Genomic DNA, 27,951 nt, shown 5'->3' on the forward strand with positions numbered 1-27,951 from the left:
AGGCCTCGCCCAGGAGGGCAGGTGGGCGAAGGGAGGAAGGGAGCCGCGTCACCCCGAACCCCACAAAGAGAGGAACATCTGCTTCTTTGGCCAAAGCGCTCCGGGGGCCCTCAACCCTCCACCCCCAAATAATAAAAATACACCCTTTGCCACATCTGCAGGGGCGAACGCCTCCCTGGGACGATGCGGGCTGTTTTCCCATGCCTCTTGCAAGGATTAAACCTGGGTTTTGCTTGTTCATAAGCCAACTTGGAGGTCTCCTGTGTTCTTCCTCTGCCCAGCCCTTCCCCTCTGCCAAGATTGATGCCAACCACCCTCCTGGGTCTTCTGACCTCTTTGATTTCACCGAGCAGGGCCAACGCTGATCCGATTTCGTAATCCTATTTACCACCAACCCTTTCTCCCGAGAGCTCAGGACAACTCATATCTTTTCTCCTGTTTTATCCTCAACTGCAGCCTAGCCAACGAGGTTAGGTCAAGAGTTAATGCCTTGGGCAAGAAGCAAATCTGCTTTACGCCTGAGCAGGGAGGATTTCCCCCTCCGCTCGCCTTGCGGCGTCAGGCTTTGCTCCACGTGCAGCGGTGAGGACTAGAAACTTGACTTTTTTTTAAAGTGAAAACGCAAGGATCTCAGCATGTTAGATCCTGCGCTTGGGGTGGTCGTTCGTGCGCCACGTTTGCTTTGGATAAGCTGCTTGTTCTACTGAGGAATAACTATAGGATAACTTTCTGCAGACGTGCAATAACTTTAAAAACTGTATTGCCTTTCCTGCAGATGGGGCCCTGGGGATGTTCAAACCACCAGGGCAGGCAGACTACCTTATGAACAGCCCCCTGCAGGACTTTTATTCCCAGATTTGAACACTGATTCCTGGATTCAGGTCCTCCGTACGGACTTGGGAGTGCTAATTTCACTTCTGACACCCGCAAGGTGGGTGAACGTTGTTAGACTCTAAGTTTAGACTCCTCCCGAGTGCTGGGCCGAGAGGCACAAACTTAGATTCCTGGCTCTTGACTACAACCCTTGGAATCTGCCCCCAGATGGCTTAGCAAGGTGACTGATTTATTGAGACGGTTATATGCATTCGACTAAATACCCCCCGTCCACAACGAGGCCCAGAAAATATCCCGGGTGCAACTGGGCGCAAGGGAATTCAAATGGAGCTGTCCTTGAACACATCCAACATCTCTCTTAGCGCTCAAATAGCCCAGAGGAGAAATCTTGCTTCCTGCCAACGAAGCGCCATGGCGCCAGATCTGCCAACAGGACGGACGTAAGTGGGAACCACGCACACATACACGCACGGTGTTTGCCTGGCATCGTAGCCAGTGCCGAAGCCATCTGGGGTGCCAGCTCCCGTTTCCGGAAGCTGGAGGAGAGCAGCGGGCGAAACGCGGTTGCAACGGGGGATGAGGACGAGGGTGGCGAGGCCGAGCGGACGGGCAGAGGAGCGATGGAGAGGACTTACCCCTGGCAGCGTCTTCTGCTCGTGCAGCGCGCTTTGGGCCTTGAGGGCTGACTCACGGGCGCAGTAAGTCAGGAAGGCACATCCTGGGAAAGAAAACGGATGGGTTTAAACGTGGCTCACCAAAGACATCCCCTCCCTGTGCCATTTACAGCCAAATCTGGAGGTTGGCAACGCCCAGGCCTCTTTGTGAATCAGTCACCTGGGCAGATTGTGATCGCCCTGAATCCCAACTGGAGAGGCCGGGCTGGGCCTTCCTTTTTCTCCAGAAGCTCTCATTCCTGCCTGAAAGGGAAGACCCCTAAATTGGCATCCAGTGGGAAAAGAAGCCGCTAACATTCAATCAAAAGAGCTCTGCGTTCAGAGGCAGTCTACCTTAATGGATCACCTCTTGGGTAACCACCGACAGCTGGCGGCTGCCTCCAGCTGTGCTCCCAGCTCACCCCTGGTGAGCTTAGGTGGGAGGGAAGAAACATGGAGGGGAGTTGCTAACTTTAAACCTGTATACAATTATGATAGTCCTCCCTCCAGCATTATTGACTACATCTCCCATCACTTTTAAACATGCCCATTGCAGGGTGGGATCCGGAGAGCACCAGGCTGGGGGAAAAAGAGGAATTTTGCACTGGTCCAGAAAGCTGCCTTGTTAATTTATAGGCTGAATGTTGACAAACCAAACTTTGTTCCTCCAGCCTGATCAAACCTAAGCCATGATTCCAAGGCACCATGTTTTTAATGACCTTTCCAGTTTTGTTTTTTTAAAAAGGAACAAGGGCTCTTTGGCTGAAAGGGAGGTTGGTTGGAGACCAATGTCGTGGTCCCATTTCCCCGGATGCTGCTTAATCCTTGAAATCTCATCCAGAAACTTCTTTGACCCCGCTGTCGGGAAACGTCGGCCCTGGGGTGCTCCGATTTGTCGATATTTCCCCAATCTTTTCTCCCCCGCCTTTCAGCAGCTTGTGGCCCCCAAGTTATGTCTGAACGGCGACCACCAACCCTACCACAAACCGCAAGCAGAAACAGAGGATGTGTGAAGGCAGGTCAAAGAGACTGAAAACAGGGTCAGGCGCTGAAAAAAAACGACACTTCAACGAAGACCCTGTCGGGGCCAGGAAACCCGAAACAGAGGCCCCGTCCTGTTTGTAAGACCTGCTAAGAAGAAGAAAATAAAATAAAATAAAATAAAATAAAACCCCCCAAATCAAGCCAAACTGGGCATTGGGGGTTAAAATTATGTTGCGATAAAGATGATTGCACCTATCCTGAATATAAATTGCTGTGATATTTACAGGGCGCATTTATATTCACCGTCGAGCGCACATGCATCAAATAGAAAGGCGCCTTGGGTCTTGATTATTGAGTGACACACGCTAATGCTAGTGGCAGGGTGTAAAATGCAATGCGGGGAGAAAAGGCGCGGTGCTGAGCTGGGGCACTTTGCCACGACGACTTTGCAACTCGGGAGACCCTGATGGGGAAGCCGGGCTGCTAAACCCCCACAACTCTGGAGTGCCTGTTTCCCTCCCGGAATGTCGGCTGATTAAGAGCGCCGATAAAAGAGAAGATCGGTAGCTCAGGGTTGAGCTGTGGGGTCCTTGGGGCTCTCTGAGCTTGGGGGTGGGCTGGCAGACGTTTCCTGACCCGACTAGGGAACATCATCAGGGCTAGGGAGTTAGGGAGCAAACCCCACACTCCCTAGCCCTGGTGGTGTTCCCTAGCTGGGTCATGAAGCGTCTGCCAGCCCACCCCCAAGCTCAGAGAGCCCCAAGGACGCCGTGAGTAAGAGCGCTCCGGGCCTCTGAGCATAGACCGATGCCATTTCTTCGTTGGCACAGGGGGCAGCGACTTGTCATAAGCTGTTTCTCCAGCCCCGACGGGTGCCTGATTCGATTGCTCAGACCTTGCCCCGCATTTAAGGCCGGCTCGGCTCCCGGGTTTACCGTGCGCAGAGGGCAGGGTGCCAGGCTTCCCAAAATAAATATCACAGTCGTGATCCGAAAAAGGGAAGAAAAGACACGCGGACGTTTCTCAAAGGTTTCCGGGAGGCAGCGTCGCCTCTTCCGCTCGGCTTCCCCCAAGAGCTGAAACTACGCAGGCCTGACTTTGCTCCCTGCCCACACAGCAGGGCTCTGAGAAGCAAAGCGGGCACGCTTGGGCCAGCCTGGGACGGCAACGCCCAGCGCCCCCGGCGCCAGCTTCCTCTCCGTCCGGCCAGGCCCAGCTTGAAAGAGGGAGCACTTGTGCCAAGGCGGCGGCCCCCGTCTCCCTTTCCCTGCCAGCCTTTTTGCAAAAAAATTCATCAGTAAAATATGCTGCGTTTCTTCCGAGCTCCTGAACGGCACCTATATTTAGACTTCGCTGGCAAGCCTGTCACAATGGTCAATGAAGTGGAAAAGCTAAACCCGTCACGCTCCAGTGGCTGGGTCTGGTGGTGCCACGTCAGCAGAGCCGGGCGGGAGCTTTCTGGAGGGGGCAGAACGAAAAGGCGCCCTGGGGCACAGGCAGAAAGAGACCCCCAGCCCCCTCCCCATGGATCCGCTTTCTCAAAATAAATATAGAGTCAGAAGACCAATCAAATCGGGGCCCGCAAGGGGGGGAGGAGGGGGGGAACCCTGGCTGATGGCACGGGGTGTGTGGCAAACGCCAGCAGGCCCATGCTGAAAACTAGAAACCTCCAAACGCTGAGGACTAGCAACGTGAAGAGGGCACAGAGCGATGAGCAATAACTGGGAAGCCCCAGCGTTGAATTGCATGCTTGTCAGCCATGCACAGACTTTGGGGGCGGCCTGTCCTGCTCGCCCCCCCCCCCAGCCTTTTTTCCTGATCCCTTTCTAAAAAGCAGAAGCAATTGGAATCTCTGGGAGTTGCTAATTTCTTCCAGCCCAACCTCCCTGTTTCGTTGCTGATGGTTTTCCGGTTTAGGAGCGGGCTTAGCAAGGCGGGTAGCAAAAAACAGAGTGGCAGAGCATCACCGGGCTGCAGGGGAGCATTCAGACAATGCTCTGTACAACCCCCCCCCATCCGAATGAAATCGGTGCGTACAACCTCGCAGGAAGAAATCTAGGGCTCAAATCCTGACCTGCTAGTTTTCTACCTTTAGGGGGTGGAAAGCCTCTCTCCCTAGCCCCCCAGCCCCTGCCCCAAGGCCTGACTCACGAGGTCTGGATTAAACGTGGCAGCCGGGCCTGGTTTGCAAATTCGCATTGGCTTCCTCCCCGTTCCCAAATTCGGGGTGAATCCAGCAGCGTCTCCGTTGGTTCCGCTTGGGGGGAGACCTCAGCCCCTGGATTCAAGGGGGCAAAATCATCCCCCCCATTCAATTAGACCCTAAAGGTAGAACCGTGGAAGAACCAGAAGGGCCCCTGACTTTTCTCTGTCCTCCTTCGACATACTCAGTACTTCCCACAATCACAAAACTGTCGATACCTGTTTGGGAAAAGCAAAATTTTTATCCACCCGGCTCTATCCCCAAAGCCTCATCCGTCTCTCTTCCCGTTGCATCCTAAGGGGCCGTTTTCCAGAATTCTGTCTGGGCAGACAGAGCATAACCCCGATTTTTGCTCGGCATTGGCGGTGCCACGCCGTGCCCAAATCTTTCAAAGTTTCCTGGCCACGTTCTCCTTTTAAATTATTTAAATCCCCCTGTTACATAAGAGAGGGTTGGGAGCGTTGGACCGCGGGCCAAGAACCTGTCCCTGTTCTTTATTTATCGGTTGAATTCTTTCTTCGCTTCCTCTTTGCTTTAGGAAAAAGGCTGGTGCAGTCTACCTTTCCGACAAACGTCATCCAGCCCGTCCGGAAAAGCCAGAAGAGAAAACAAAAAATCTCTCGAACTGACTTGGGGGCAAATCCCACTGATTTAGGGACCGCTCCTGCTAAGTTAGGGAAGTTTAAGGTCGGGGTAAGTACTTTTTAAAGATTTTTGGATCGGCTCGCTATACCACAGCTAAAGCCTAGTCCCATACGCCCGCCTCAATTCCCTTGCAACCATCCACCTTCACTTTAAACCTCTTTTTGGTCCCAAACACCTTCCAGATGCGCTCGACTACAACATCCATCATCCCCAGCTTTTTCTGCCCTTGGGGCTGAGTGGAAAATGCCCTTTTTTCCTTGTCTGTATCCACGTAGGCTGGCCTTGCCACGGCCGGTCATTTTTCAAGCCCCCCCCCCATGCTGATATCTAAAGCTGCCAGATTTTTGTTCCTTGGCGATCCAAACCGGCCCACGCTTGGGGGCGGCTGGGTTTCCAGCCTCGCCGGCTGCGGTGAGGGCGAAGCCACACCGGGCCTCCGTGCGCGTGCCTAAGTGCAGACTTGTGTTGCCAGCTGGAGGCCAGAAATGTGGGGACGAGGAAAGGGGCGTCTTGGAGGGGAGGGTGCTCGAAACAAACCCTAACTCGGTGCTATTTTTAAAACTTGGCCATCCAAAATAATGGGGGGGGGGCGTCTAGGACGTGGCTTGGAAGTGGGAGCATCCTGCAGAATATTTGGAGGGGGGGAGCATGGGATTATGGCGGAAGGTGCCGTTTTGCACCAGAAAAGTTCTTGAATGCAATGCCCCCCCCCCCAATCCTCCACCAGGTAAGGCTGGGGAAAACCTTTGGCTGATCATTGGAGGAAACCCTTCCAGGGTCGCTTTACAGCCCCCTACTCAGTTAGATGAGGCAGCCCAAATCTGATGCTTCTAAGTCGCCACCTTAGGAGCCGAGGCGAGAAGCCAGTCCCCTTGAGGACTAGTAACATGCCCTGATGAATTTGCCCCGGAAAACTTGCGGCTATGGGAAAGGTGGACCTTTCCCTTCTCGTCTCTAAATGCTGAGCCGCCATTGATGTTTGCAATGATTCTGTTTTTAATCCAAATCTCTCTTCTGGGTTTCCCTGCACATTTTGGCCAGACGTATCCGAGGGAATTATTCGTTTAGTGGATTTTTTTCAGTAGCATTTTACACCAGACTCAGCCTAACACCGCCGGGGATGAAATTTCAAGTCCTTGTTTACTTATGGCCTCTTGCAAAAATCTTGCTGCTTCTTTTTTTAGGTGTGTGTGTTTGTGTGTGTGTGTTTGTGGACACAACCCCGCCATTGCCCACGAATGAAATCCTAAAGGGTGCACATTTATTTCCCTTTCACAAAGTTTTCCAGTGGTACCTGCTCTTCCAAATCAACATGGGCGGCCAAAAATGGATGGTCTATTTGCATTTAAAACAGAAAAGAAAAAAAAGAAGAGAGAAATGCAAATGCTAAAGATCCCATTGGCGCCTCCAGTCCTTCAAAGCAGGCGCTTGGGTAATTGATTCCTGAAAAATAAACTAAGGTTCTAGTCCTCAGTGGGTCTTGGAAAAAAAATACAAGGGGGCCGATTGAAACCTGAATCGACAGTCTTGTCTGTCACTTGGATTGTCTGATTCTTGGTCTGTAGCAGTCCCTGGCGAGAAATACCCTTTTCCAGTCCAGTTTGGACATACGGGGGTGCTAAATAATGCAACGCCTTCAGACCTCATGGAAGATCAGTTCGGTTCTCCTAGACTTTCAGGTGAGAATTGACTCAGCAAATGCTGCTTCCCTGCACCCCCCACCCCGCCTCTTCCCAGATCCTTTCCCAGAGCCCGAAAGGTTCACCCCTGCCAGGCCATACCCGCCCATCCCACTTGGGATCCGCCAGATTGGTCAGAAAACAAGCAGCTTCTCTCTCTCTCTCTCTCTGCCTTCGCTCTGCTTGATCCCCAAAAGTGGCGGGGGGAGGGAGGGACGGGGGGGGGGGAGGAGGGTCGTGGACTTAACCCATATTAAGGGGATCCAGACTTGGGGATTAATCATTATTATTTCTCAGTCCCTTTTAACTTGCATTGAGGAGCGTTAATTAGATTTTATTCTTAGCTGACTTTGCTTCGGGGAATTGCAGACTGCCTTCCCTTCTTTTCAGCGTGGCTTTTGAAATCAGGGGGATGTTTACAAACCAGTGCAGATCATCCTGGTGTTGAAGGGGAGAAAATACATTCTTTCTACCCTTCCTTCCTTCCTTCCTTCCTTCCTTCCTTCCTTCCTTCCTTCCTTCCTTCCTTCCTTCCTTCCTTCCTTCCTTCCACCCTCTACAAATACAGATCCCAAAGTTTGAGATGCTTTCAAACAGGATTTTACAGCCCCCCACGCCCCCCACACCCCGCAGAGAGCCGAGCAAACTCACATCCTCTTCTGGAGTTGGGCTGGGGAGGAAAACCCGCTTTTGGACAGTTCCAGGAGGTCATCTGGAAGCCCAGCCCGGGCGAATGCCCTCTGTTTTGAAAGCAAAAACTCTCAGGAGCTGAGTCAAGCTGGCGCACTTCAACTCGGAAAGCCTCTTCTGGCAGGGCTTCCATTCCCCCAGCGTCAAGGCCAGGTTCGGCTAAAAATACATCTCTCCTCTTTGTTCCCCCAAGATCTCTGGGAGGCTTGCGAGCGCAAGACCCCCCCCCGATCCTTTTCGAAGGCAGCCGCCAAGCTGCCCCCAGACAAGGGTTGGTCTAACCCCTGCTTGTTTTCATCTTCTACAAGGCACTGGAGGAAAACAGACGGAGGTAGCGACCTTACACCTTCCAAAGGCTTCACCAAACCACCGTAGGCTGGCCCCACCAGCCTCGTTGTTCTCTGCACCTCTCCCCCCACCTCCCTGCTTCGGGGGCATCGCCCCCACCGCCCTGTTTGCAGACCCTGCCCCCCACTTTGGCAGAATGGGGCCCTCTGAGCTTCCGCCAGCCCGCCGTCCCGCGGTCTGTCCTGCGGATGGCTTCTCCCCCCCCCCCCCCCTTTCTATTCATGCAAATCTTCGAGCTCAGTCTCCGGCCATCTGCTGTGCCCCCCCCCCCCCACATCTACCCTTGATCTGAAACCCGTGCTGAGTTTTGACGGCTTTCCTACACCTAAAGGTGGCTTGGGCGAGAAGGGTCCATCGCGGTCAGGGAAGCAGAGCTGTTGAGTCACATTTTTAATCAGAGCCCCCTTTTCAATGGGGGGGGGTTGGTGCCTCCAGACCCACACTTCCAGCCTTTACTCCAGGCCCTCTGGCCTCCCGCCCTGCCCAATCTCGGCCAGTTTCCTCTTCCACTTCTCTGGCCCCTTCCAAATTCTCCCCCCCCACCTCGAAACCCTTGCCAGCCTTCCCCCGCTTGTCTCCTCACCTTTATGCATGCCAGTGTATTTATCTTTAATGACCGTTAATTCGTAGATTTTGCCAAACTGCTCGAATATCGGCTTCAGGTCCTTTTCGTCTAAATTCCGAGGGATTTGTCCGATGAAAAGTTTGATAGCATCTGGTTCCTTCATTGGTCCAAAAGGAGCAGAACGGGAGCAAGCCTCAAATTCGGAACGCCGAGCCCAAAATAATAATAATAATAATAATAATAATAATAATAATAATAATAATACGCCGGAACCAGTGGAAATCAATCAGGGGCACTTGTCAGACTTGGAATAACGGAACAAAGAGATGAAAAGCTACGGGCAGTTTCGGAGGGGGGCGGGCGGGGGGGGCCCTCTGGTTTCAATTCAGTGGCATGGCATGTCCGCTCTTCCCCTCCGCCGAGCCTTCTCAGCACGAAAAAGCGTCCTGTTTTGCCCTCCGGCGAGGAAGAAAAAGGAGAGAAAGAAATCAAACCGAGTCTCTGTTTTTCTGAAGGCGCTCAGCCCTTACTCACGAGTTTCCGCACCAGCCCCTCATTCTGTTTCTTCTGCGGCTGCAATCACAGGGCTGGGGAGCGGTTAATTAGTTGATCGATCAACTTTCCTGGAGGCTTCGGTGGCTGTTGCGAGTCCCCCCCCACCCCCCCGGCTGGCTGGCTTTCTTCCTCCTCTTCCTCTTCCTCTTCCTCTTCCTCTTCTCTGCTATTTTTCCCTGGCCCCCCCACCACCGCCTCCTCCGGTGCCCTTTCTCCTCCGAGTCCTTCCCTCCCCCCCCAGCCCCACCTGAGATCAGTTTCGGCAGTGTGGGGCAGGTCTGAATCTTCTGCTCCGTTTTTCAGTCCTTTTCCTTTACCAACAAAACCCTCCAGCCGGTCCACCTCTTTTCCCTTGACTAATAACCATGTCAGAGTTAGGGACGGGCAACAAAGTGCCAACTCGGGAGAAAGCGGCGCGCCTGCCAAATCGGCTTTTCCTTTCCACGGAAGGGGAACTTGATTATTCTGCCCACAGCTCCCCAAAGCAAGGTTTGGGCATCGTCCAGCGAGACAGAGGCGGACTTTCGCCTCCCCCGGGGGTTTGCAGGACTGCGGCGAAGCATGGTTGGCCAACTCCGTCGGCCAATGGCCCTTCTCCCTCTGCTAGGGTGAACTCCAACGCCAGCCTTCCTCACTGGGTTGTTGGGCGGAGGACTCAGATAACGTCTGTGCAGGGTCTGGAAAGGGCTGGACGCTTCTCCGACGAGGACTGCGGCTCGCTCGCCTTCCTGGGGGTTTTAAACTTTGGGGAGAGAGCTTTGGGCCTCCAGGCCCACCCTTGGGGCTGGGTGGCCGCAGAGGTTCCCAGAGATCGTCTGGGTGGGCAACGCAAAGCGATGCCACATTGATGGAATGCAGTTGCCGTTTGGGGCCCGGAGTTGGCTGCGTGGATCCGTGGGGCTTCGGATCCCGGCCTGAGAATTGCATCCTTGCAACTCGCAAGAGTTGAATGTGGGCCACGTTCACACAGGATCTCAACTTTGCCCGGTGCGATGCCAGGCCGATGAGAATTAATCAGCCTTTAGGGCTGTGATGCATGTCCAAGATCTGAGACAGTAGAAAACAGCAGGCCACCTCAAATGCTTGAGTGAAACCCATCAAAAAGGCCCTAGAAAGGTCTGTCACAGCAGGCTAAAAATGTCAGCCTCTTGTTTCCCTCCCAGGCCAGGAAGAAGCTTCAGAAAAATAGCCGATGAGGTAGACCATCTCTGAATAGAGAGGCTCCACAGGACCATTCTGGATGGCCTGGGGCTGTCAACAAACCTCCCTGCATCTATCCATTTTTAAAAACGACACCCCTCTGACACCCCGTGACCACTGTGTTTTTCCCTCGAGCCACATGTAGGGAAGAGAAATTTCGCGGTTCTCCTTCCCCAGAGGATAGAGCCAAAAAGTTTGGTGGTGGTGGGGGGAGATGAGTCCCTAAATTCTGCCCAATTTCCAAGCTGCTGATCCCCTCCCTCATCCCTCGGTCAGAAGAGAGGGGAGGGAGTTCAAGGCACCCCAAAGACCTACGTCTCTTCTCACTCTTATTTTTCCCCCCTCACTGAACGGAATTGATTTATTTCTCCCGACTGACTCTTCCATGACCGTTTGGGATGGGAAGTCTTGGGGTCCAGCTAGTCAAGAAAGAGCCCCAGTCCCTCGGCCGCTATTTCTGCGCCTTCACCGACACGGTCCTCAGTTGTATTTTCTTGGCACCACCTGAGATTGTGGAAAACAACAACAACACCACACCGTGAGCTCCCAGAGACTGCATTGCCACAAAACACAAAAGACCGACCCACTCTGACGATACTTAACGCCCCCCCCCATCATTGGGCGGGAACGGAGCCAGGACTCCTGCTTCCTTTTTTAAGGCCGTTCCCTGAGCCAAAAACAGGGCCTGGAAACCCACCGGGGGGGGGGAGGGGGGGCAGCGGCCCCTTAGGCACGGAGAAGGGGTTAAAATGTACGGTTTTGCTGGAGATACCCTGACCCAGAATTTTATTTTAAGTTGAGCGGGAAGACTCTACAGAGGTCAATCTAACCCCAAAGAGGATCGCGTTCAGTCTGACTCCCCAGAGGACACAAGGACAAGGGGGAGCGGAGGGGATGGGGGAGCGGAGGGGATGGGGGGGCCTGCCCCACCCTCGCCCCATTCTCTCCTCCCCTCCCCTCCCCTCCCTCCTCCTCCAGCCTCGCTGCCTCCTTCCCCCGGTTTGGAATTTGCAGAGAGTCCCCGAGTGCCAGCGCGGTCCCATTGTTCGGGAGCTGTCCGCGGTGCTGAAACACAGCTGGCCAGATCACAATTAGAAGAAAGCCGGGCGGAGGGAGGGAGGGGAGGGGAGGGGGCAGGAAATGGAGGGGGAGGCTGGCGACAGCCGCCCGCCCTGCCCCCCCCTCCCCCCCCCGCCTGCCAGCTCGCTAAAGGAGACCGGGAGAGGGTGTCAGCGCGCCTCCAGGTCCTCCTCCCTTTGCCCAGGCCTGCCTGTGGCGTCGGGCGCGCAAGCATCACGCTATGCGAGGCGGGGTGCGTCTCTGGACATGCACAGAGATCTCTCCCGATCTGAAAAAAGGCCGGCTGCTTCTACAAACTCTTCCTTCTCCCCCCCCCCTCCCCGCCACTCCCCACCATCAAGGCAGGAGCACCAACTTTGCAAGCGGGGGAGAGAAATCTCAACCCTGCCTATCTATATCTAATTATATCTATATCTATAACTATCATATCTATAACTATCATATCTATCTATCTATCTATCTATCTATCTATCTATCTATCTATCTATCTATCTATCTATCTATCTAAATGGATACAGGCTTTTGCTTCTGCATTTTGTGCAACTGGGGAGCACAGTTAAGAGGTTAGAGGGCTGTGCCAACACCAGGACAGGGTCTTCGACAAGCCACAGCTCCTTTAAAGCCGTTGGCCTCCTTCGTAATGTGCCAACGCAGCCCCACCTCATCTCATCTCATCTCATCTCCTCTCTCCCAGGGCTGGGAAATTAGGGATCCTCCAGGAGTCTGGCTAGCCAGCAGGGCCAGTGGCAAAGGATGCTGGGAGCTGTAGTCATGAAATCTGGGATGCTGCCTATTGCTCTCGGCTGAGGCACCCGGAGGTTGCAAAGCCCAGCTAGATCCCGTCCTCGGTGCGGGGCCGCGATTTGAACTTCAGCACCTGAAGGTTGCATGTTCCAAATTTGGCGAGTAGGGCAGAGACATCCCATGTTAAAGAACCACGTTCCAACCAGCTGGCGCCCCTCAGCACATCTGCATGTGGATGACCAAGAGGCTCACCGATGTAATATATATTGACATCTGTCGAGAAGCGTGCGCTGTTTGTGGATATCAGAGATGGCAGAATGATTTAAGAATTTGCTCAGTTTCCATGATGATCTCATCCCTGGAGGAGATGGAAAGGGGGGACAAGTTCTCCTTCCCACCTGTGTGCAAACACACACTGGAGTGGGTAAAAATAGGCACACGGATACAGCGGGCACGCCCGGGCCCTCAGGAGCTGGGACTTGTGGTTCTCCTACCCCACCCCCCCGTCCACTTTATCGGTCTTTTTTTTTTTTAATGAACAGCCCTGCCTGGCCACCGGTCTTTTCAACCTTGATTAACACAGCTATCTCCAGGAGCTAAGGGAAAGGGGGTGTGGGGTATTGTAAAATAGGAGAAGGAAGGAAGGGAGGGAGGGAGGGAGGGAGGAAGCAAGCAAGGAAGCTAGGGGGAAGGGGAAGGGGAAGGGGAAGGGGAAGGGAGGGAGGAAGCAAGCAAGCAAGCTAGGGGAAGGGGAAGGGGAAGGGGAAGGGAGGGAGGGAAGAGGAAGGGGAGGGGGAAAGGAGGAAGGAAGGGAGGAAGGGAGGAAGGAAGGAAGGAAGGAAGGAAGGAAGGAAGGAAGGAAGGAAGGAAGGAAGGAAGGACAGAAGGAAGGGAGGGGGAAGGGGAAGGGGAGGGAGGGAGGGAGGGAGGGAAGAGGAAGGGGAGGGGGAAAGGAGGAAGGAAGGGAGGAAGGGAGGGGAAGGGGAAGGGGAAGGGGAAGGGGAAGGGAGGAAGGAAGGAAGGAAGGAAGGAAGGAAGGAAGGAAGGAAGGAAGGAAGGAAGGAAGGAAGGAAGGGTGTTCCTGCAGAGCACCAGCAGCAGAGAAACTGCTTCAATTCAATTGTCAGGAGGAAGCCCCCAAGGCCTGGAGAGTTGGAATCCCAACGGAGACAGGGAGGACACAATCCTTTCAAGAGAGAAAGGCTGACTTCTCTCCATAATCCCTCCTGAGAATGAGGCCGGTCAGGCCAAAGAACCGCCAGGGTGTGCCAAGACCCTCTTTAGCAATGAATGGCCCTTGAGGCAAGGCGCGGAGAACGAATCCTCCTGAAGGCTGGTCCCAAAGGAATTGTGCATCGGAATAACATTCAGATCCTCTCTCCATCTCTTTTACGATCAGAGATCTGACTTCCTCCCTCTATCAAAACCCCACGGGTGTGAATAAAGAAACACCCCCTAAAACAGGCTTCCGTAACCTTGGCGACTTGAAGACCTGTGGACTTCAACTCCCAGAATTCCCCAGCCAGCCATGCTGGCTGGGGAATTCTGGGAGTTGAAGTCCACAGGTCTTCAAGTCGCCAAGGTTGAGAAACACTGCCCTACAGGATAAGGTGGGATAAGGTTCAACGGCTGCTGTGAATCCGGATCGCTGGCTCAAAAAGGAGGCCTCCTGGTGCATCTCTGAATGATGCCATCAGCCTGGGTCTAGTCAGTTTCTGCCATGGGGCTGACACTCCACCTGGGTCCCCCCAGGCTATTTCACACGCATTTGTCTTTGGAGTCGAGAAAGTCTGAATTCTTACAAAACGCGTTGCCGTTAGAGGAAACGGGGGCTGTGCCCGCCAAAATTAAAACAAAAAAGAACCCCAAAATCCAGGGTTGGAAAACACAGATGGGCAAGGGGCATGGAGGCCTGGTTCGTGCATCATGGTTTTTCTTTAACCATGGCTCGTTGGTTAAGACACGCCTGAGCTGGCCTCGCTGCTGAGCCTTCAATGGCGGTTTAGACCTTGCACGAAACCGGCATTGGAAGCATCCAATCACCCCGCTTTGGGCTTTCATTTCAATGGAGTGGCTTGGGGGCGGGGGGTCAAAAAAATGAGCATTTTTCCCGGAAGAAAAGTTCTAGCAGGCCAGAGACCCCCAACCGGCACCTCGAGGGCAACTGCAGCATATGGGAGGGGGGTGTAAAATGAATGCAAACGCCCCCCACCCCCACGGCCCAACTGCTGCTTCAACCCCAGACAAGGCCCTGATCGGTGCCTTTGCGGTTTGCTCTCCTTGGAAAGCGAGGCGTGGAGATTCGAGGCAGGTTGGCACAAGGGGAAAAAAAAGGAGGGGCACGGGGCCTGGTTCTGCTCAGCGGGCAAGGCCAGGCAACCGCTAGCAACTGTCCCCATGGCAACAGCTGCAACAGCGTCTGCCCGGGACAGAAGCCGGCGAGCAAGATGGTTGACGTCAGGTCAGGTTTGGAAAACCTAGATGTGGGTTCCCTCCACACCAAGCAGCTGGATCAACTCCTGGCCTTCAAGGTGGGTAGGCGGGCAGGAGAGGGCAAAGGAGAGGGCCCCTCTTTCTTAAAGGCCCCCTTCCTTTCCGAAGCAGAACAAAAGGATCACCTGTGGCCGATGATCTTCTGGGGCTGGCAAGGAAGCCGCCCAGCCGAGCGGGCGAAGGTGCTTTCCTCCTCTTTGCAGAGAAAGGCCTGCCCCCCGACCTTGAAGCCTGAACTGGCATCCCAAGGCCGTCCACCATAAGTAATCCCCTTGGGAAAGGAGCATGGGGCTTCCTCGAGGGAGCTGTTCCAAGAGCAAGGCGGCTCGGGGCTGGCCAAGACCGTAAAAGACCGAGATTGGCAAAGGGAGGGCAAAATTTGGGGAAGGTGGCACCGAAGTTGGCACCCGCTGGGGTTGGGCTACGGGGTGCAGCTGCGGGAGGACTCGGGAAGAAGATGGAGGGTGGAATTGGGGGCGAGTGATCCAATAACCCCAAAACAGCTCCGAAACAGCCACGACAGGAACGGATGGAAATCAAAGAGGAAACCCAACCCGTCGACTTTGGATTTTTTCCAAATGATAAAAACGCAGAAAGGTGGCCAGGCCGCCTCTGGACACTTCTTTTAAACAAGCGAGCAGAATAACCACAAAACTGATTTTTGCAATTTAGGACTTGACTTCTGGATTTGGGGGAAGAAAGTTCTGTCTCATTTTTGTGCCGGGTGTGAGTCTGTGCATTTTAATCCCTTCTCTTCTCTTCTCTTTCCTTTTCTTTTCCTTAAAAGACCTGCTCCCTTTTCCTGTTACTTCCGTGCAGTTCAGATAATAATAATAATAATTGGGGACTATTATTATTATTATTATTATTATTATTATTATTATTATTATGGGCTGGGTAATGCTTAAGGGATTTAGTGCATTTTGCACAACTGGGGACAGTTATGAAGGAGCGTTTTTCACGTTACACACACACACACACACAAAATAACAAGCAAAAACCTAGCAAAATTCCTTTCAGGAAAACGTGCCCAGCTAGGGCAGACATTAGACTGCACAATATTATTTTATTAGGGGATCTGCCACCCCTGCTCCTCACCTCCAACCGCCCAGGAGGCTTCTGACTTGGCATCACCGCTTTGATCTTCCACACAACCCTGCAGGGTAGGCTGGCTTGCGGGGCGGTGGGGTGGGGCAACTGGCGGAAGATGACTCAATGAGCCGAGAGCTGGATTGCACTGAAACGTCACGTCGGGAGGTGCGCAAAATCCTTCAACGTTTCAGCCCCTGCAAAATGTTCCCTTTCATCTTCCTCCGTTCCTTCTCCAGTCTCCCCTCGTAACTTCTTTCGCCCCCCATCGGCGTCCTGAACAAGCCACGATTGGCAGGCTGGGCGGAAACGCTAAGCCGTGCGTGGCCCGATGTTTGCCAACAGCACCTTGAGAAGTCCAAGGCTGGGTAACTTCATTGCTTTTTCCTGGGGGCCCCATCTCCCCATCAGTTTGCCCCCAACTCCCCTCCGGGGCTTCAATTTGGGGGCTTCTCTTCCCACTCCCTTTTCTGCTGCTCCGGAGGAGGAACTACAACGCCCAGCCTTCCTTGCCTTGCACAGCTGGAAAACCATGGGCCTTTTAGCACCTGCTTTTCCTGGAGAATGCCACCTTGCATGCTGGAAACTTAAGAAGGACTAGCACCTTGGAAAAGCACTAGGCTTGAATATTTTTCTGAAGCACAGCTCTGTTGAAGCCGGGTTCCCACCACGGTTTGGGTAAAGCAGTGTTTGTCGACCTGAGCGACTTTAAGAGGTGTGGACTTCAACTCCCAGAATTCCCCAGCCAGGCTGGGGAATTCTGGGAGTTGAAGTCCACACCTCTTAAAGTCGCTCAGGTCGACAAACACTGGTGTAAAGGCTTACCAGGGTTATTTGCACAAGATGTTAAACGGGGTGGACGTCAACCTGGTCTGAATGTTTTTGCTGTCGCGCCAGCTGAGAAAATGAGCTCACCAGGGTGGGTGGCCGGCGAACCCTCCAGGCCTGTGATTTCTTTATTTCTGCTCCCACAATCTGAACCTTTCACCTATTCTCACGTCGCGCACGGTTTGTGGCTGTTCCGTGGCTGATCGTTTCGCTCAGCGTCCAAAAAGGCTCGCAAAACCCTTCCTTCCCACCTTACGCACAAGCGTCAGATCCTAGCATGGCTTCGTGCAACGTTAGGAGCGTAACAGCAAAAACGAAGCCTTTTAGAAGGAAGCTCCCCGCCACGGATTCCGCTTTCCTCCCATCGCATCCCTTCTTTTTCTCCCTAGATTAATACCAAGATTAACAATGAAAAGTACCTCCGGGCTCACACGGAGATCGAGGTGCTGCTGTCAGGATTTCTCAGGTCAGTATCCCAAGTCGAGGGAGAGGAGGGATTTTTTTCCCCCCTCAAGGCAAGTCAGGACACTTCGGTGTCGCCCAACTCACTATAACGCAGCCGGAGGGAAATCGAGCAAGCCGACAGGGCGGTTGCCGGCTCTCTCTGCAGCAATGCTATAGTTTAACCTATTTTTAAGCTACCTTGCAGCTGGGGAACGCTCTCTGCCCCATCTGCAGCGCGCCGAAAACGAAGACCGCAAGGACTGGCTTTCTGAATGCATGACGTTCTCCTCCATCCTGACCCAAAATGCGGGAACGACTGCCATGGATTTTCCCATGTCAGCAGCTGGCCACGTTACAGGCCAGAAGGCACGCTCCTCTGCCGTTTTGCTTAACGTGCAAAGCAGCTCCGGTCTGGAGGAAAAGCCCCAGGTGAACAAGGGGCCAACACTGCAGGCCGGGGCAGCGCCTTTGGCTGCCAGCTGCCGACCGCTAAAAATACTGAACTCAACAAGGGTCCTGGGGGTGTTTTCACAACGCGGTGTTTCACCCTTCCGATGTCCTCCTCCCCTTGCCCGGTTCAATTTCTTTTAACCAACTTCGAGCTTTCGCTGCTGGAGAGTCTTGCTAATTGCTTTATCGATTCCCAATGCCGGAGTTGCGCCGTTCAGAAAAGGTATTTTTAATTGTTATAAATATTTCCTCGGCTCGCTGACTCTTGTACGCTTTTGTTTAGGTTTTTCATAGAAAGCTCTTTTCATCCCCTCACCCCACCCCGCTTTCGGCCAAAGGGGCGATGCAGATATAAATTAAACGTTTCTCCTTGGTTGCTAATTGGCTTATCGATTCTCGATAAGGAAGGCGTAATTTACCAATCTGACAAGGGCCGACGAAATCAGCCGGGGCGGGGGGAGCTCGCTGCTTCAAACCCTCTTTCAAAGTCTGTCTTCTGCCCCCCCCGCCCCACCTTTCGGTTCTTTGCAGAGACGTCTTGATGCAAAGGCCGGAGAACATACGGGAGTTTGCCGCAGGTGAGAATTCGTCGGAATGACACCCATCGGGAGATCTTGTTTTCCTTACAGGAGGAAAGCAACGCCGTCTTGTTTGGGGTCCAATCAACTTGTGTGCAAAACACACCAGCCTCTGCTTCTGATTGGCTGGGGTTAGGGGGGTGCCATGGAAAATTCCGAATTCTCTTTTGGCCAGACGGCTTTGCACACCCTCCAGCGTTCTCTCCCCAGCAAGGACATCTCCTCTGCCACCTGCCCAAATGAAATGCCCGCCCGGTTCTTGCTTTAATGGGGATTATTTTGGACCCTGATTAATCCTTCAACGGGGAAGGACCCCCGGACAGGGCGCCAAGCGAGCGTCGCTTAAAAAACAAAGCAGATCCCAACCCTCCCAACCTAAATAACATTTCAAAAAAAGGCTTAACAAGGATTAAAGTAGTTAACAATAACTGGTTGAGCGTTCAATCTAAAATCAATGGAATCTAAGCTTAAATTCAGCTTCTTAAGATTCTGAATCAAACAGGATCTCCTTCCTTCCTTCCTTCCTTCCTTCCTTCCTTCCTTCCTTCCTTCCTTCCTTCCTTCCTTCCTTCCTTCCTTCCTTCCTTCCTTCCTTCCTTCCTTCCTTCCTTCCTTCCTTCCTTCCTTCCTTCCTTCCTTCCTTCCTTCCTTCCTTCCTTCCTTCCTTCCTTCCTTCCTTCCTCAAAACCTCACTGATGTCATTAGGAAAGTGCCCCGTTTCTGTCCGTAAAAGGGGGAAAAAAGGCAGTTGTGCCCCGGTCCGACTTGAAGTCACGCCCAAGCTGGATGGGGTGCGTGAGAAGCCTTGCAAGAGGAGTTTGGCTTCTGAAAAGGCTGGCCAGGCCCTGCGTGGAAGAGTGGCTGACTCTGGGGCTGGCAAAGAGAGCCCCAGGGAAGTGGCACCCTCCCCGACGTGCGCAGAGGGCTTCCCTCTGCAGTTTGCACCCCTGGGATCTTGTACACGCAGGCACAGACACACTCCCTTGGAGGAGCAAAGGGGCAAGGCAGAGGAACTGAAGAGGCTGCAGCTTTGGCTGAAAGCAGGCCGCTCTGGGCTGATATTCCCAGATTTGTAACCGAGGGGTGGTCTGGACGAGACCGTGCCACCCACGGGAGCTGCGGACAGCTGAGCCACCCTTCCTGGTCTTGTGTGGTGCGCAAGTGGCGCTCACCAGAGGCATCCCCTGCCTCGCCCCTCCAGATCGCCGATACGCTGCCCCTGCGGTTGCCTACACACCAGGGCTGGTCTAAACCCTGCTTTCCCTCCCCGTTCCCCTTCCAGATTATTTCACCAACCCGGAGCTGCCGAAGAAGATCCAGCAGCAGATGATGGAGAAGCTCAACCAGGCTTCTTAAGAGCCTCCCTTTGGTTGAACTCCTGCTTTTGCGCGGCCTGAAAATGGCACCTCCCAGTTCTTCTGAACGTGGTGTTTCTCGGAGCCTTTTTCCTTCCACCAGAGTTGCCAGTAAACCAGCAAAGAGCACGAGAATTGCTCCTGCTTCTTGCACCCGGCGGGGGGTGGGTGAAAGATGGGGAAATGAAGGCAGTTCCCCCACGGGGCTGTTTCGGGGGAGTTGGGGAGAGCATCGCTTTGCAAAACGTTGCGACCCTCCGCAACGCGCGCCCCGCTGGAATTTTCTCCCAAGTCAACACGCGTGGGGTTGCAGAGTTAAATGTGCTCCGTGGATGTCTCTACCGGTCCAAAGAAGTGTTAATAATAATCTCAAACACCATTTATACAGCACATAAGGGGAAGACCTTAACCTTAACGGGATTGTACTTAAAAATTAAAGGACTAAAGCAGGAACTGCTGTTCCAGCTCCATTTACTTGACGGAGGTAAGCAAACCTCTGCCAGGTTGCCTCAAGAGGGTGTGATTTGTAGACTAGATGATCTTTGAGGGTCCCACAGGTTCCTTGCGACTCGATTCTGATTGTTCCCCCCCATCTAATGCTCCTGAGATGGGCTGAGCATGGACCTGCCGTCGTAGCACCTCTGGAGGCCCAGATTGCAGAAAAAGTGCTCCAGATGTTTAGCCACGGATCCTTAGCTCCTGGCCCGCATGGCCAGGGTGAAAAAGTGTGCCCGTTACGCTGCAGAATAGATGCCCTTTTGGGAATGCCAACCCAATACTCCAGAGATCATGTACGCCCAATGCTGACTGTAGTTTAATCCAGAGAACTGAAGTACGCTTTGCTTCTGGTTTTGTCCAACAAGCCACAGGCTCGAACGCCGAGGCCATCTCGCTTCGGCTCCCGAGGCCCCGAACACCGAGTGCACAATCGCGGTGACCGTGCGGACACGCTTAGAATTTTCTGGGCAGCCGCAGATCCCCCCTCCAAGAACACCTGGCCGTGCTAAGCTGCAAGCCGAAAGGGTCCATTGGGATCTGGAAAAGCCACCCCAGTGGCCACACAGGGCTGCTCAACCCTTTGCACCATGCGCCAGGACGATGCAAAGGTGACATTCTCTGCTGCCCCCTGGCGGAGCAGAGGGGGCGAGGGGGCAGCCAAGAGGGGCAAGGGGCGAGGTTTTCGTGACTTCCACAAACACACCCATTTTTCACCCTGCGAAAGAAGTGCTGTTGGGGATTCCCTGAAGGTGAACGCTGCGCAGAGGGCTTTCTTGAGTCCCCCTCCCTGCAAAGCCAAGGGAGACTTTAGCAACTTCGCTCAGGTTGTCAAACAGGCAGGGCGTGCCCTCTTTAGAACCAGGAGGGCCCGGCGGGCACCCCAAAGCAGACCTAGGCATCAAGGGGCTGGACGACTGCCTCTCCTTCCCTGCCAATCCCACCACCGTCTTGGGAAGCTACCCCAACCAAGGTGCCCCTCTTTGGACATTCAGGGCCGCCTCACCCGCAGCCTCCCTCCACCTCGCCCCCTTCCAGGCCTGGCAAGATCTCCCGACATTATCTCAGCAGTCACCTTGATAAGGTGGGACGTCAAGCTCCCTGTAATGAATGGGTCTTCTGCGGCAGGCGCAGCTTGTCGCCGTGAATATTCATGCCCTGCTCTGACGGAGCGCCCCTGAGCTTGCCCCCCCTTCCCCGGCATCGTCACGTCGGGCCCTAATGATATTGTTGGCAGCTCTTCCTCCTGTGCTTTTAAAAGCGGGGGCTGGCGGACAGAGGAACTTTTCCCGTTATCTTCCCCGTGGGGGACACGGGGGTGGGCCGGCCCTCCAGGGCTTGGAACCTGATGCACAGACAGATCCGCTTTCCCTCGGGGGGGGGCAGAGAGCAGAAAACAAAGGCAAGGGTGGGCATAAATTACCAAAGGGATGGCTCGGCAGCAGACCCACCGTGCCAAGCGACCGTAGTCCGGGGCAGATTGTTCCAGCCAGAGCCGAGACGGGACTGTTAATGCGAGAAGGGACGGTTGCGCGACGGCCAGCTTTCCGAAGTCCGGAGATTGCTGTTAACGGGCCATGCTGGGACGTGCCGGGTTCCCCGGGAGGAGCCTGGCACGCTAGCGACAGCAAGGCTAGGAGGGTGGCAGCAAGGGGGAGCCAAGACGCTGCCCCCCCCAATTTTCAGAAAGGCAGAAGCCCTCTTAACAGCCCCCCTCCAAGCTCTTCTGTGGTCACCCAGCCTGCTGGCCTGCTTCTTCCCGGCCCAAGTTCGGATTCAGGGCGAGGGGAGCAGATCCAGCAGGAGACACCGTCCCTGCCCCCTGGCTTGCAGGCTTGTTTGTGAGAAAACTCTTCTGGGGGGGGGCGTTACTTTCTGCAACTGGTTAGAAGAATGAACAGAATAGCACTAGGGGACTGAGAAGATTTAGTGATTGAGCAATCGACCCGCCACCCATCCGACGGCTTATCTTAAACTCTTGCAGGGCAAGGCTGCAGGTCTTTTTAATGGACAGATCTCTGGATCTGCTTTTGAGGCTCACAGATGCTGTTGTCAAAGGGGGTGGACAGTCCACCTTGCAGAGCCCCACACCTCCGCTTCTAACACCACCTTGGTATTCGGCTGATCTAGCTGAAGTAAAGCTTCCGCGTAACTTTTGGGGAGCCCCAAACGGGCAAATCAGTGGCTGGCGGGTCCCAGAGAAATAAGGGACCTCCTTCGTCAAGAGATTGGACGCCAGGCAATTCAAACTAACGGGTTTGCTATTATCAACCCCAAACTGCTTTCAGCACCCCGGAGTATAGATATAGTTCAGAAGTCTCCAAAAAGCGGCTGTTCTTTCTACCTCACGGGGCCATGCCGAGCGGGTCATTGCCACGAGAAAGCAGGTATCGACAGAGGTGTGTTTTTATTGACGGGATACTCCAGCCTCTTCCCACTTCTGGGGAGAGCGGTTGGCAGAAACTCCCCAGCAGGACCACCTCTTCCCAAGAGACCGCCTGCCTGAGGCTTTAAGAGCCAAGAAAAGCGCTTGCTTCACCCACCATTCCCAGCTCAAGGAGCCCCCAGGAGGAGCTTTCGGAGAGAAAAATCTTGGCTGACGACGGGCTCCGTGTTTAGAGCCACAGAGAGAACGGACGCTTCCCAGCCTCTTCTGTGCGGGGACGTCACGGACTTTCCACTGCACTGTCGGGGTCTGGCTCCTTCTGGGCGAGCCAGAGCCGATAGCTGCTCGGTTTCGGTTCGGCGAACTGCTGCATCGAGAGGGGGACGCGGACGGTGTCGAGCCCGTTCACCTACAACGCAGAAGGGGGGGAGGAGGAGTCACCGAGAGCCCCGCTCTGTAGCGAGCAAACTGGAGAAGGCAGCCCAGCTACTTTGGCTCAGATCAAGTCTCCCCTGGATGGCACCGGCTTTCCCGTTTCACCGTAAAGTGGCACAGGCTTTTAGCATCCAGGTGCCTCTGGATCCCCTGTTCTGCCCACCTGGGCAGGTGGGAAAGCCAGGGAGGGCAGGGAAAGATCAAAGATTCTGGGCTTCGCTTCTCATAAGAGGAGCCTGCCCCTTTCCCCCACATCCACATGGCCGTGGCACAAGAGTGGCTTAAAGTCAGATGGCCTGAAGGCTCCCCAAAGCTCTGAATTCCCAGGAGCCTTGGTGGGCAGCCTGGGCACGGGACGTCAGCCACTCTGCGCCAATCCCCACATCGTCTCCGCCCTGCTTGCGTGATGCGCGAGCCAACGCTCCTTTTCCCTGGGCCGAGGGGCAAAGGCACCTGGATTCCCAACCCCAGAAGCGAAAGGATCAAGGATGAGCAGGGAGGCCCCTCTCCCTTTTTACTAGGGCTTTTTGCAAACGCTGAATAGAAAGACAAGAAGAAAGGCAAAAATCGCAAGAGGCGATGGAGGGCGGTTGAAGAACCATCACAGACGGGATAAACAACAGGAAAAATTTCCCCAAAAGGAGCATTTCAAAGACCGCCACAGAGGGGGAGAGGGAGGCCAACTTCTCTCTAATTCTCTGCCCTCCGCTACCGTTATCCAGAGGTATACTATCCTTGCACAAAGAGGCTCCTTTTGCTAACAGGGCCTGCTGTGTTTTTATTCTCCCTTTCTACGCCAACGTTGGATACCCCTTTGGGGCTCCGCGGATCAGAAGATCTCCTAGCCACGAGCCCCAAGAAGCTCTCAGAAGGCTGAAGAGCCCCAGCACACCTGCGGCGAGGGAGCCTTACCGTGACTTCGCACCAGTAACTGCCCAATTTGGTGATGGGTTCTTCCGGGAGAGTCAGCGCGTGGGGGGGTACCACAACCCCCAGCTGGAAGAAACAGGAGAGGGGGGCATACAGCTTCTTAAAAATAGGATTATGGTGCGTTTCTCTAAGGTGACCCCAGATAGGCATTCATCTTGGGAAAGGTTCTGAACACCAGGGTTCACCTCTCTCAGGCCTCCTCTATACATCCTTCTGGCGGAATGATATACTCATTCCATTTCTTCCTGATGAGTTGATAATCAGGAAGAAATGTAATCGCTCTTCTCAGCTGGTAAACTGTACAAGTTTGATCCAATCTACTGAAACCCCCTTGTTGAGGGTTTGTAGATGAAGTTTCCCCTTTTCGATCTAAAGCTCAGCTGCTTTTTTACACACCAGCTCTTTTTCCTTACCCACAACACAAGATGAGCCGCGCACGTGACAGCTCTTAACAATAGCGTGAACATGTATGTACTTCTTGCTTAGTTAAGAATATGAATTAGCAGTCCCCGCTCTGCAGCACGGGGAGGATTATAAGGGCTAGGTTAAAGAGCAGCCCAGCTCCTGAAAGGCCTCCAAACAGAAGTCACTCCCGGAGGCCAGGAGCAAAGAATCAAGTTTTGTTTTAATGTAATATAAGGCAGGTATTAAGACGGACATCTCCGCTACTCCCACGCGCACCCCACCAGCCCCAAATACAAACCTAAAAACGGCAGAACTCACATTTCGGAAGAAATGGCGGCTGACAATTTCTTTAGTCAGCTCCCACCGGTCACACTCGTTCACGCCGATCTCGAGGGTGCAATTCCTCAGGAACCGGATCGTCTAAGGAAAAGCAAGGGACATCTTAACAGCTAGTAAACTAAGGGAAGGAGAGACGGGAACGAACCCAAGTTAGCTGAAATTCCTCCAAAACGCTACAGAAAACTCTGTCCGTGCTCCTTGGGTCAAGATATTAATGCTCTGGATCCGTTAACAGCTGCTTAGGATTCGGGAGAAAGGAGAATCAGGAGTAAAAACTAAAATTTCTGGTCCAGAAGAGGTTATGTACGCTGCTGTTATTTGCAGTTCTTGCTAATAGAATAGATCAGTGTTTCTCAACCTTGGCAACTTTAAGATGTGTGGTCTTCAACTCCCAGAATTCCCCAGCCAGCTGGCTGGCTGGCTGGGGAGTTCTGGGAGTTGAAGGCCACACATCTTAAAGTTGCCAAGGTTGAGAAACACTGGAATAGATGGATAGATAGAAACTTGTTCTCCGCAACTCGGCTTTAAAAGAAAGCTTACCTGCCAATAATATTCAGAAACTTGGGCTTTTCAGATCTCCTTTCCCAGAGCAGAAAACTCATGCACATGTCCACGACGGGTATTTAACAATGCAAGGAAAACTACAGGGCTGGGCAGCATCTATTTCTCAAAAAGCGGTTAACGGGCAGGGACCCCACACTCCCTTCTTCCCCAAGCCAGGGCGGTAAGGTTTAGTGCGTTGTGGGAACAGAGCCAACAATGGTTGAGCGAACCCAAACCCTGCTTCAATCAACCCCAACGAACCAAACTACGGTTCAGCGAGCGCCTGGCCGAGTCAGCAAGCTGTAATTCAGGTTAAGTCCAGCCAGATGCTGGGAACTGAACTGAATCAGCTGAAGCCGGCTGTAACTGCTAAGCACAGAGAGGCCAGGTTTAATCTCCAGGCGTAAGTTAACTCAAACAGCAGGGCCAGACTGCGATCTGGTTAGAGACACCCCGGCACCGATCCACTCCCTTGGGCACCACCCATCACGACCTCTTACGCACTTGAGTGTTTTTATGCTATCCCAGCGACTCCAAAAAGTGAAAATGCATCGCCAGAAACAGAATGCACGGCAAGATAGACACGGGTGGACAGATGGGACTTCCTTCTCCCCCCGGCAGCCTGAAGAGGATTCTTGCCAAGTATCCTCTTCCAAGAAGGGCTTTTTCCTGAACTTGAGATCTTCTTCGCACGCTCACCTTCATGCCGCTGTGGCTTTGCAATTTCGGCAGCTTCCCTTCTTGACGTAACTACGGAACGGAAAGAGAGGGGAGAGGAAGATGAGAGTCGTTTTATTCCCATTTTCCGTACAACGCCGCGCCAACGGAGCTGGGGAGAGGCCGGGAACGCCCCCCGGGGGAGCCACTCACTCGGTTTTCCTCCTCGAAAAGCTTCTTGTTTTCCGGAGAGGCGTAAACAGCCCTGTTTTTGAAGAGGAGATGGTTGCGGCCAAAGGATCGGTGGACGGAGACGGTCTCGCCGCGGTTCCCCACGTCTGCAAAACGAGACACGGGTTTGGCAGGGCTTCGGGCGGGCCTCGCCCCGGGTGCAAAGAGCGGCTTCGGCCGGGCTCGGCCTCTACCCGGGCACGGAGTCTGGCACGGGAGCATCTTGTACCTTCCACCGGCTCGGTGAGGATGAGCTCCAGGGGCTCTTTGGGGCTGTGCTTGAGGTCCTCGACCAGGCGGTAGACGCGGTAACGGGGGTGCTTGATCCGCGGCTCGCGCCCTTTCTTGGCCAGCGGGACCTTCCACCAGCGCTCCACGACGACCGTCTCCTGCAAGGCGGGGGGGTCAGGGAAGGGGTCTGACGGGCCCGAAGAGCCCCATCCTCCGACTTGGTCTTTAATCAGCCCCCCAAACGAGCTCCAAGGTTGAGAAAGGCTGATCTAGACTTCACCCCGTGGGGCTTCCCATACACATGAACCGGTTATCCAGTTCGGGGAAAGGCCTGGGGAGGGCGCTCCTGCAGGATGCGGAGTGGGGCTCATTTCCCGTCTTCTCCGTGCCCGGGAAGCGCGTTCAGACGACCCAGCCGGCCAACCCCGGTCTGGAGGGCGCGAAGCTGGAGGGCAGCGCCCCTCCTCCCCAGCCCGCCCCGCTACAAGCCCACCAGCCCCCTTGGCTGGACGACCGCCGCCCCCGCCCCCCGCTCGGGTCTCTCCTGGTGGTCCCCCGTCCCTCTTTTCCGCCTCCCCCCGGCAGGGCGGACCGCGAAGTGCCCCAGCCCGCCCGGCCCAAAGGAACCCGTGCCGCGCTCACCCGCGGGGCTGAGAGGCGCAGCCCCCGCTGCAGGAGCGGCCCCGCGGGCAGCCACCGGGCCGCCCGGCTCAGCCCCGCCGCCATCATGGCCGCCGCCGCAGGACACGCCCCCGGCGCGAGTGCGCAGGCGCGGAGGCCCACCAGGCCGCGCCCAGGCGCCGGCCTCGCGTGGCGCCGCCGGCCCGGCCCGGCCCTCCTCCCGCAGGTAGCGGCGCCACGGCAGCCCCTGGCGTCTCGCTTGGCCGGGCCGGAGGGAAGTGGCTCCGCGGAATTCTTCTCGGCACGGGGCTCCTGGGGCCCGTTGCCTCTAAGCATGCCCCCTGTAATGGGGTGGGAGCGAAGGGGTCTCTGAGCATGTAAAGAGGACCGCGTCAGCCACGGATGCAAAGCTGTGGGAGTCTGAGCATGCACGGGGGGGGCTCTCTGCGAAACAGCAGAGGCGGCAGAGTGCCTCTGAGCATGGACAGAAACTCCTGAACATGAGAAAGGCCCCATTCAAAGATCCTCTGATTGGGGTGGGGGTAACAAAAGACTTCCTCCTGCCCAGCACGTGGCCTCTGAGCATGTGCCGAGTGTTTTCTTTCCTATGACCCTGAAGGCTTTTAACCTTTGGGAAAGAAACAACCCCGCAAGGCAGCCCTCCGCTGGGCAACTTGCCAGCCAGCCATGCCACCCCTGCTCAGAAACCGGTTTCAAACTGGTTTCCAGGGGCCATGTAGACAAGCCACTGTGGGCGGGGCCAGCGGGTGGGAGGAGCTTGGCCTGGCCCAGGGTGGTCACAATGGGGTCTGTTGTGCCTCCAGTTGCCGGGTCTGGGGCCGCCGGGTCACAATGGGGCCCTTGACTCGGGGCCCTGGCCCTCAGGAGCCACTTATCCTGGGGAGGCGCCACCCGCAAGCCAGAGATTGTCCAGGGACCCCACTGCCCGCTCTGGGGTGACGCCAAGCCCACTTGGACCCCACTTTGCGTCTCGCCCCCGACTTCAGCTGCTTTTGGGACTTCGCCCCCAACAGTGGAGAAAAATGACCCCCTCAAACAGCAAGTGAGCCCCATTGCCCGCCCCGGTGGGCTCACCCACCAGGCCAAGCCACCAATCCTGGCTTGCTGACCCCTGGGGGCCAGTCTGGCCACACAGAGCCAGAAACGGGTCCTTCCCAACGGATGGGACATGGGACCTCCTAACCCTGGTTCAGCCAGTGCCAATTCATTTGGGTTGCCGGGATGGTAGGTGGGCAGAGAA

At 54.7% G+C, this 27,951-nt stretch overlaps 3 protein-coding genes across 3 annotated transcripts in view; 1 reads left to right on the top strand and 2 right to left on the bottom strand.

Moving 5' to 3' along the window:
* Positions 1-8,799, bottom strand: part of CELF3 (CUGBP Elav-like family member 3) — a 29,212-nt gene extending 20,413 nt beyond the window's left edge. The window contains exons 1-2 of the mRNA XM_088137178.1: positions 8,620-8,799; positions 1,470-1,552 (exon numbers count right to left, since the gene is read on the bottom strand). Coding sequence (XP_087993304.1) covers positions 1,470-1,552; positions 8,620-8,764 — 228 coding nt within the window. The 5' untranslated portion in view covers positions 8,765-8,799. The remainder of the gene's footprint in view (positions 1-1,469; positions 1,553-8,619) is intronic.
* A 5,822-nt stretch (positions 8,800-14,621) lies between these two features.
* On the top strand, positions 14,622-19,544 carry RIIAD1 (regulatory subunit of type II PKA R-subunit domain containing 1). Its single transcript, XM_025167002.2, has 4 exons — positions 14,622-14,711; positions 16,980-17,056; positions 18,016-18,062; positions 19,345-19,544. Exons 1-4 carry the CDS (start codon positions 14,628-14,630, stop codon positions 19,416-19,418), a joined length of 282 nt encoding a protein of 93 aa, XP_025022770.1. The 5' UTR covers positions 14,622-14,627; the 3' UTR covers positions 19,419-19,544.
* Positions 19,545-22,302: 2,758 nt separating this feature from the next.
* Positions 22,303-26,849, bottom strand: MRPL9 (mitochondrial ribosomal protein L9). The gene is made up of 7 exons (XM_088137179.1): positions 26,712-26,849; positions 26,068-26,227; positions 25,821-25,945; positions 25,650-25,700; positions 24,387-24,488; positions 23,646-23,729; positions 22,303-22,707 (listed from the first exon to the last, which is right to left on the bottom strand). The coding sequence occupies exons 1-7, from the start codon at positions 26,796-26,798 to the stop codon at positions 22,579-22,581; spliced, it is 738 nt and encodes a 245-aa protein (XP_087993305.1). The 5' UTR covers positions 26,799-26,849; the 3' UTR covers positions 22,303-22,578.
* Between the last annotated feature and the right edge of the window lie 1,102 nt (positions 26,850-27,951).

This window comes from Python bivittatus, unplaced genomic scaffold, assembly GCF_059951505.1.
Source record: "Python bivittatus isolate LINGU-HERP-01145 unplaced genomic scaffold, Pbiv_v1 ctg000180_np1212, whole genome shotgun sequence".
Lineage (NCBI taxonomy): Eukaryota > Metazoa > Chordata > Lepidosauria > Squamata > Pythonidae > Python > Python bivittatus.